Raw genomic sequence first — 10043 nt, forward strand, 5'->3', positions numbered from 1 at the left:
GAGGATCCTCCCCCTCCCATCATCCCCTTTGAAGATCCTCCTCCCATCCCACCACCGGATCCTCCACTACCTCCCCCTCCAATTATGATCTTCGCTCCTGATCCACCTCCAGATCCTCCTCCCATGCCACCTCCACAGCATCCAGAGGATCCTCCACCACTTCCCCCTCCCATCATGCCCTTTGATCCTGAAGAGCCACCACTGGATCCCCCACCACAGCATCCAGATGAGCCTCCCCCTCCTCCTCCTCCACCACCAGAGCTGATGATGATCTTCTGGCTGCCACCTCCGGATCCTCCTCCGCAGCAGGATCCACCTCCTCTCCCTCCTGAGCCCCCGCAGCAGGAGGAGCCCTGGGACTGGTGGCTGGAGGAGCCGTGGCAGCAGCAGCAGCAGCTGTGGCACCCGCCAGACATCCCGTGGCAGCTTTGCCTGGAGCACATCTCAGCAGCCACCCTGCAAGGAACAGCTCTTTACTCAGGGCAGCCACCACCCTCCCCAGGATTTCCCGCAGCAGCCCAGCAACACTTTGCAATGTCCAGAATCATCATTTGAAGCCTTTTATCCCAAAGCTGTTCCGTGTCCATCTCTACACTGGTGAAAGACTTCGAGGAGCACGGGGTGATCCCGCTGCGTCCACAGGAGATCTAAATCCATGTGCCCTCCCACCTCCACCCACCAGGCAAACTTCACCAAAGCATTTCTGTTTTGCAGGAAGGGAAGAGCAGAATCTCTCCGTGGGGCAGAACTGGACTTACCCCTCTGGGCTCTGACCACGTTCACCACAGAGCAAAGCCGAGCGAATGAAGGCCCGGGAGATCCCCCAACTTTTATACTGCTTTTCCCAGGTGGGAAGTGAGGCATCCAAAGGAATGGTGATGGGTTTATTTACTGAGCAGTGTCCTCCTTCAGCCCACTTGTCCTGACTCACGGGATCGGAGCGATGCCTCTCCAGTGCATCACTTCCTCGGCTGCGCCGCAGGTCCCACACGTGAGCTCCGCTCCCGAGGTTGAATTCCCAGGATTCTGGGGCTCAGGTTAGCACCCTCCACTCCAGCCAGGAGACGCTGCTGGGGTGGGGACTGACAGCAGAAGGGGCTGTGGAGCCTCGTGTTTGTGGTGTGTTACAGGCTGGGGGCACACGGGGGGGTTGTTGGGGCGTCCTGTGCCAGGAGTTGGACTTTGATGATCCTCGTGGGTCCCCTCCAGCTCAGGACATTCTGTGATTCCAGGATTCTCTGCCCACGGAGATGCCCAGGGAAGTGGAGGGGTCTGCACTGGGTGGGACTGGTGCTGCTGGGGCAGCAAAGGAATCTCCCATGGATGGATTCCCCACTGCCCCAGCCAGGGGTGGACCATGACTTGGGTTTGACTCCAGCACTGGGGACAGGGCAGAGGCCAGGCAGGTTTGATACCCCCTCTGGGAGGAAGGGTGACACCTATTTTGGAAAGGAGTTAAGTGCTGCAGGTGGGAGGTACCAGGTCCAACATCCACCCCTTGTATCAGTATCCTGGTGGAGAGTGACCCAAAGCAGGAATTCCTCCCTGTTCCGGAGCAGCAACAGGATTTAGGAACATGCTGGGCTCCTGCTGTCAGGCTGAGAGCCCCTGAAACTTGGCTCCTGGTTTTCCTGCTCCTGGGCCATTTCTGGGTGCAGGGGTGTCTGACAGCAACGCTGCCACCCCCCTCAAGTGGGACCCCAAACCTGCCCTTAGCACTTTGTGGGCAACCTCAGTGTTTGTGCAGCCCCCAGCCACCGGTGTTTTAGCACCCTGGGACTTCCCATAATAAAATCCCAGGAAACTCAGCTATTCCTGTGGCAACTCCGGCTGGAGAATCCCACCTGGACGTGGTTTGAGATTGGTTGTACCCCTGAAGTCCCCAAGGGGGAGAGGGCAGAGGGCACAGGGACACGTAGGACGTGGAGGAAGGTCACTCCTGCCTCTCCTGGGACACCTCCAGCTGCCCATCATCTGCCTCACACACAACAGTTCAGGCAGGGAAGGTTTATTTTCCTTTCCCTGTTAATTGCCAGAATCAACCACATCAAAGAAATCCCTTCCCACAGGGAAACTCCCTCTGAAGACTCATCCCCGGAGCTGTGTTTTAGCCCTGTGGGAATGAGGAAACCCCTGGCTATTCCAGAATTAGAATCCCAAGCCCTTGGAAGGGGTTTACTGAAGTCCTGGCCCTGCCACTGGCTCCACTGGGGGTTCAGAGCTGGAGAGAGGGTTGGAGAACCCCCTCATTTCTCTTCCACAGCTCCTTGGGGCAGCTCTGAGCACCACATGTGGGGCCTCAGCTTCACTCACACCTGTAATAGCACCTTTGGAGCACTTTCTGCTTCTCTTGGTAGCAGAGGTTTTGCATCTTCTCTCTCCTAAACCATTTAAAACTTCCTTGGGCATCACCAGACTTTTGTGTGAGGTAGAGGGGCTGCAATGATTAACTTTGTGGTACCTCTTCTGATGGGCAAAAATTGGAATCATCGCTGGCAAGAGACATTAAAAGATGACCTAAGAATATTTAATGAACCAAAAATTTTTTTTACAGGTGGGTTTCCACGTTCTGGAGCTTTATTGCAACAGCCTCAGCTCAGAGTGAAAACCCAGTGATGGAAATAACGCGACCGGTGTCGGGAAATCCAACCACTCACACCCAGGAACTCTCGAGAACTGCAAGTTTTATTGTCTTGTGCAAGCACCAGAAAATGGAGGCAGGGAACAGGCCCCTGGCTGGAAGTCAGGGATACACAGCACCAGAGGTTCTGCTCAGCTGGAGAGCGGGAAGGAAAACTCCCAAGGGAAAGGAGCCAGGAATAACTTAAATTCTCAAATTGAACAGAGGAAGAAATGTGAGGCTCGTTCATATCTTGGACTTCCTTGGCGTGAGAGTCCATCGTGCAGCCACTACTTGCGTTTAATCTGGGGTGGCAAGGAGATGGGCTGGGTCTGCTGCTGCATGGACATCCCCCCAGAGCTGGAGGAGCCCCCTCCACCACCTCCCCCGATGATGCAGATCCCCTGGCCTTGGTGGCCTGAACCACCTCCTCCTCCTCCTCCTCCTCCACCTCCACCTCCACTAATAATGATGGGGCCTTGGCCCTGGTGGCCTGAACCACCTCCACCACCACCTCCTCCTCCACTTCCACCCCCAATGCAGATGGGACCCTGGCCCTGGTGACCTCCACCACCACCTCCACCACCTCCACCACCTCCACCACCACTAATAATGATGGGACCTTGGCCCTGGTGGCCTGAGCCACCTCCTCCTCCTCCACTTCCACCCCCAATGCAGATGGGACCCTGGCCCTGGTGGCCTCCACCACCACCTCCACCTCCTCCTCCTCCACTAATAATGATGGGTCCTTGTCCTTGGTGGCCTCCACCACCTCCTCCTCCACCACCACCGCCTCCTCCTCCACTAATAATGATGGGACCTTGGCCCTGGTGACCTGAACCACCTCCTCCTCCTCCTCCCATGCCACCCCCAATGCAGATGGGACCCTGGCCCTGGTGGCCTCCACCACCACCTCCACCACCTCCACTGCCTCCTCCTCCACTAATAATGATGGGACCTTGGCCTTGGTGGCCTCCACCACCACCACCTCCTCCACCACCCCCAATGCAGATGGGACCCTGGCCCTGGTGGCCTCCACCACCACCTCCACCACCTCCACCACTGCTGCCTCCCCCAACAACAATAATGCCTTTGCCCTCCTGGCCTCCACCACCACCTCCACCACCTCCACCACCTCCACCACCACCTCCACCACCACTGCTGCCTCCCCCAATAACAATAATGCCTTTGCCCTGCTGGCCTGACCCTCCTCCTCCTCCTCCACCACCTCCACCACCTCCACTAATAATGATGGGACCTTGGCCCTGGTGACCTGAACCACCTCCACCTCCACCACTGCCACCCCCAATGCAGATGGGACCCTGGCCTTGGTGGCCTCCACCACCACCTCCACCTCCTCCACCCCCACTGCTGCCTCCCCCAATAATGATAATGCCTTTGCCCTGCTGGCCTCCACCACCTCCTCCTCCTCCTCCTCCTCCCCCTCCCATGCTGCCACTTGGGATGCAGATGGGCATATGGCTCTGGTGGCCACCTCCACCTCCTCCTCCTCCTCCTCCTCCCCCACTGATAATAATGGGACCTTGGCTCTGTTGTCCTCCTCCTCCTCCTCCTCCTCCTCCCATGCCACCTCCAATGCAGATGGGGCCCTGACTTTGTTGGCCTCCACCTCCTCCACCTCCTCCTCCTCCTCCTCCTCCAATAATGCAGATGGATCCTTGGCTCTGCTGGCCTCCTCCTCCTCCTCCTCCTCCACCTCCTCCTCCTGCACAGGAGTGGATCTGATACACGGCCCCTCCGCCGCCGCTGCCACCTCCTCCTCCGCCACAGCAGCCTCCTCCTCCTCCTCCTCCATGGCAGGACGATCCCTGGCTCTGGTATCCCATGGATCCTCCACTGCTGTGGCAGCAGCAGCAGCCTCCTCCTCCTCCTCCTCCTCCGTGGCATCCACCTCCTCCTCCTCCATGGCAGCCCCCAGAGGACTGCTCAGACATCCCTTGGCCGTCGCCCTTCTGCTGGTGGGAACCCATCGTCCCAAGTGTTGTGGAGTCCTCCAAGAGAAAGGAGAAAAACAGGCCTGAAGGACATCCGGGGGGAGGGAAAATTGTGTTTCTTGAGCCACCCCATCCCCTCCCAGTGGCAGCTCAACACAGGGTCCACACAAGGCCTTGGCTTCCCTTTTTGCTCCCTCCCTGACAGCTGAAGCAAAAGGGTATTTTCAGCATCAGGAGTTAATAAATTAAAAGGAAAAGCTGGGAAGTTTTCAGCTTAATCCATATCAGGTCTTCTACAGAACTTCCTTATCCATATTTAATTTCCCTTTCTTTATCTAGGACAAGTGCAACCAGAATAATTCCTTAATAATTCCCTCTTGCAGCAGGTTGTCAGAGTGACACTGCAAGAGGCACAGAGGCCCTGGTGCTCCAGAATTACCCTCATCCAAGTGTGGTTTGGGAATTTTGAAAGGAATGCTCGGGGATAGGGATTAAAATTCCACAGCTACAAGAAACAAAGAACACGGGTCATCATTTGCATAACAATAACTTGGTTGAGCTTTGAAATTCTTCAGTCTGGTCTCAAAGGAGCACAGCGAGTGCTTTATTTCTTCCTAAAAATGAGAAGGAAGAGGAAGAGCCTGTGGAAAAGTTATCAGCAATGCAAAAGAAGGGGGAAAAAAGCAGCTGCACCGAGTTTTAGCAGCTCCAGGTCACTCTGAAGGGTTTGATGTGTGTCTGTGCCCAAGGGATGCTCTGAGGTTTGAGCACTTCTTTGGTACTTGAATCCCCCCCAACCCACGTCCTTCTGCTGGCAGAATAATTTCTCTTCCTCTGACAGGCAGCTCTAAAATGAAAAGGACCTACAGGTCAATGGGCTGAGGTGTCCAAACTGCTGCAGGACAAAGTGGCTCCTCCAAGAAAAAAAAGTGGTCAAAAAATCCAACCCTTTCCCATTTAGACAAAAGGCTGGAAAATGAGAATAATCTCCCATTTTGTGTTTCGTTTCTTTTGTTTCCCACTCTTTGCTAAGAACCCGCAAACCCTCTTTTTCCCACCCTTTTCCTCAGGATTGATATTCCAGGAGCTGTGTTTAGGTGGTGGCACCACATGATGCTGGGCCCAGAGGAATCCAAGGGGCTCCAAACACCAGGTTTTCTGTGTCCCAGCTCTCTGCTTTTCCTGTGGGATTACATAATCCCTGAACTGTTGGGAAAGAAATCAGTTACTGCAAATGAAGAGGAATTTTTGGACCGTGAGACCCCAAAGCCATATTTCTGCCACCTTTTCCAGCTGAGCATCCCAAGCCCAATCAGCCAAGTGAGTTCCCATCATGGAATATCAATATCTTACCGTGTCCCACGGCACGAACCAGTGGAAAGGAGTCAAATGGAATGAGGGAAGGTGGTGTGGGAGAACTTTTATATAGTATCTAGTCCTCCTCTAGGAAAGAAACAATGATTGATTTATTTACCAGCCAAACCCCACCCCAAATACCCACTTAGCATAATCTGGGGCTCTGTCATTTGAGATCGGTATCTCCCTTCCTTCCACCACCTCTTTTGTTTTCAGCTGCATTAAAATCACTGGATGGCTCCACCTACTCCAAGCAAAGTGAGGAAACAGGGACAAGCAGAGGGGCTGCTGCACTGCCAGGATGGACAAGTGACTTAATTCCACGTCCCCTCACGGAGGGGTCCAACGTTCCAGAAGGGGAACATGAGGGGGGAAAGAGGCACTTTTGCCTCTGTGGACGAGGGTAATTTATTCCTCATTCTGGCCAATATTCTGAACCCCCAGACGTGGCCCTGGCGTGTCATTAACTGTGTTGTAACCCTGGATTATAGGTTATGGGCGACACCCACGTCACCTCCACGGGCTGTGGGGACACACGTTGGACTCCAATGAGTCCGAGGAGCTGGAGCTCCCCAAAATCAACACATGCCTCCAAAGCCTCCAAAGCCATGATGCAAAGCTGGGAGGCTCCGGGTCATTCACAGCCTTGGAAGGTTTGACCTACAGAGAATGGGGGGAAGGGACCCAAAGAGCCAAAGAAGCAGGGAAGGGGCTTTGTGTGGACTTGTGGAAAAGCTGAGGGAATTGGGATTGTTCAGCTTTGGGGTGACCCAACTGTGGCCTTACAGGACCTGAAGGAGCTACAAGAAACTTGGGGAGGGACTTTTTCCAAGGGCCTGGAGTGACAGGACAAGGGGCTCCATCTCTGCAGTGGACAGATAAATATGCAACAGGTTCTCCTTAAACCTTGTAGGAGCATCAGAACATGGAAAATCCCTTTTGCTGAGAGAGAATAATTTATTGCACTCAGTATTTTACTACACTTGCCCCTGGGTTAAGAGATAAAAGGGGTTTTCTTTATTCTGCTCTTGTAGCTCCTCAGCCCTTCACTGCAGGGGAATTCTGGATAATTTGCTCACACTTCCCATGCCTCCCTTCTGCCAAATTGGAATTATGACAAGCAGCACCAGCAAGTTCCTCCAAGAAAACCCTCCAGCTCCAGGCAGAGTTGGAAGGATCTTTCACTCAGATGTCGATGATTGAGGCAACGGGAACGTGATTTATGATTCCAGAGCCGTTCTTGGTGCCACCCAAGTGCCTCCTTCCTGCCCTGGAGCACGAGACTGCTCAGCCTTATCTCATCTGGGCACTGCTGCAGCTCAGACAGGGCCCTTCACCCTCACCAACCCCCCCAGTGTGGCCTGCAGGGAGGTGGCATCACCACCAGTGGCAGAGGACAAGGGACCCTCTCCCCAGGACTCTGTTAAAGGCTCTCCTCTGAAGGGCATTTCATGGCATTCCTGCAGAGTTTCAACTGTAAAAGTCCCCAGAAGTCCATTATTAAATCTTTGAAATCAGTTTAATGGGATCAATTCCACGGGATCAATTAAATCCCACTGTCTGTCATTAAACCTTTTGGAAGTCTCTCAGCCACCGTCACTCCCAAGTGATGCTGCTCAAGGTTCTCTGGCTGTTGGAGGGGACAAGGATGAATTTCCAAGTGGGAAGAGCCAAATAAAGTTAAATAACATAAAAATCCCCTCCCCACCCAGCCTTTCCCCAAGGTTTGGGGCAGCATTTCCTACGACACCCCAGTGATGTTTGCTAAAACCCCCAGCTGAGACCATCCAGCTCCTCTGGGATGTGTCCAGCTCCCAAGGGGGTGTCCAAGCCCCTCGTGCTGTGGCTGGAGCAGGGAGAGAAGTAGGGCAGGGGAACCAGATGTCAAGGGATTCAGTGTTTGTCTGAAAACCAAATGAAGGGCTGTGGTTGCAGCACATACTTAGCATATCTAGAACAGCTTGTTTATCTCTGCTCTGGAGATCAAGGGCGGTCAGGAGGCAGCTGGAAGAGCTTCAGCACGTCCTGGCACATCCAAGTTCAGTCCTGGGATTTGAGGTGCTGGGGAGTGGGGAATAACAAAGCTGGATTTGGGTGCTCTAAACGAGCACAGCCCTGGGGAGGGAACCCCGAGTGCTGCCCCCAGGGCTGGGCCCCTCAGGGCAAGAGGGACATGGAGGGGCTGGAGAGTGTCCAGGGAAGGGAATGGAGCTGGGGAAGGGGCTGGAGCAGCAGGAGAAGGGTCTGGAGAACTCCTGAGGGAGCTGGGGGGGCTCATCCCAGAGAAAAGGAGGCTCAGGGGGGACCTTCTCACTCTCTCCAGCTCCCTGACAGAAGGGGGGAGCTGGGGGGGAATTTGAGAACACATTCCTGCATTTCACCAGCAAAGTTAAATGCTCACATTAAATTAATTAATTTATTACATTTCACATTAAATGAAATTAGCTTTAAAGGCAGTCTCAATCCTGGCTGAGCTCACTGAGATCTCTCATCTGTTAATTATAGAAGTGTTTTGCTTCCAACCAGCCACTCCTTTGCACTGATGAAGGTCCCTCTTCCAAGGCATAAAAATGGGAGTTTTGCTACTGAAGACTGGAAATCAGGGAAAGCAGAACTGCGTCTCCATCTTATGCAAAGGGGAGAGTGATATAAAATTACAGAACTATGGAATGGTTTGGGTTGGAAGGGACCTTAAAGCTCATCTCATCCCACCCCCTGCCATGGGCAGGGACACCTTCCACTGGTCCAGGTCACTCCAACCTGGCCTTGGACACTTCCAGGGATGAGGCAGCTGCTCTGGGCAACCTGTGCCAGTGGCAAAGCCTCAAACCTGGGAGTGGATCCAAAGCTTTAAAATCTCTGCCTGATGCTTCATCCCCAGAGAAAGCCCCAGCTAAACTCCCCCTGCAGAGGCCGAGCTCTGCAGCAGTTTGGGGTCAGAGCTCCCTTCAGTGATTCCATGCAGAGACCCCCAAATAATCCCCCCTGTACTGAATGTTTGGGCTCACTCTAAAGCACAGGCGGGAGCTCCCAGGGCTGTCCCAGCAGGGTGGAGTGGGATTGCCACAGAGCCCTAAGTGCTCTCATGATGCTCGTTTACCTCCTGATTACATCCTGGGTGTGGGTTGTGAAGGAGGTGTGTGATCCTCACATCCGTCCTGCTTGGAGGAGAAGGCCCCACTGCTGGGCACCAGGAGGGCTGGATGTCCCCCCAGGGGAGATCTGGGCACCAGGAGGGCTGGATGTCCCCCCAGGGGAGATCTGGGCACTTCCTGCAGCTCTGCCATGATTTCCTGTGTTATTCTCCATCCCGGCTGTGTTTGTGGCAGGTCACAGGGTGGTGGGGTGAGGATGGGGAGCTGGTGGGATGGACCTTCATCTGCTGGTCCTTGATGTAATTCACCTCTCCCCGAGCCTCCAGTTTGCCCCTCTGTAGCTTAATTTGGCAAAACCTTTAATGACGTGGCCCAAAGCACAAATCCCCTGCCATGTCCATGAGGGACTGGGGGACACTTCCCAGCGAGGTGGACACGGAGCAACTCTCAGGGCACAACATCTCCCCTGTGCCCCCAACTGCTCTGGGCCTTTGGGGACTGGGCTCAGTGGTCCTTGAGAAGGGCAGGAAGAAGACTCAGAACAGCTCGATCTCGTCACAGCCACCACAGCCAGACCTGCCCTCCCTCCCTCGGTGCCAGACACTGGTGATGCAAGAGTTGGGGTGCCAGACACCCAGACAGGAGGTGAGTGTGTGGCTGTGGCCAGGAGGGAGGCCACCCTCGGCTCGTGGTGGTGCCCCCAGCTCTGGCACATCCTGAGGCCACAGATCCCCCTCCCTCCAGCACAAACTGCTCTTCTCCTCCCCACAGCTTCACTCCCTTTCCACACCCGTTCCCTCACTGCCCATTTCTTCAGCCAAGGCACAGCCTCCCTCTCTACCCACTGAATCCTCAGTGTCACACGGGTGCAGGAGCTGGAAATGAGGGATTAGTTTTAATCTGGAGCTGTTTCTGCCTCCACTCCTTGGGTTCTGCTTTTATTTTGGGGATCAAAGCTTTCAATCCTCTCCTCTCCTCAGTGCCAGCCCTCCCTCCCCAGGTCTGTCCACTGAGAAA

The 10043-nt window shown here is 54.5% G+C and overlaps 1 protein-coding gene across 1 annotated transcript in view; it reads right to left on the reverse strand.

Annotated features, from left to right (window-relative positions):
• The window catches only part of LOC113978102 (loricrin-like), a 918-nt gene extending 502 nt beyond the window's left edge, over positions 1 to 416 (reverse strand). The window contains exon 1 of the mRNA XM_027704802.1: positions 1 to 416. This exon is cut by the window's left edge and continues 502 nt beyond it. Within this exon, the coding sequence (XP_027560603.1) occupies positions 1 to 416 (416 nt within the window).
• Between the last annotated feature and the right edge of the window lie 9627 nt (positions 417 to 10043).

This window comes from Neopelma chrysocephalum, unplaced genomic scaffold, assembly GCF_003984885.1.
Source record: "Neopelma chrysocephalum unplaced genomic scaffold, ASM398488v2 Primary Assembly neopelma1_288, whole genome shotgun sequence".
Lineage (NCBI taxonomy): Eukaryota > Metazoa > Chordata > Aves > Passeriformes > Pipridae > Neopelma > Neopelma chrysocephalum.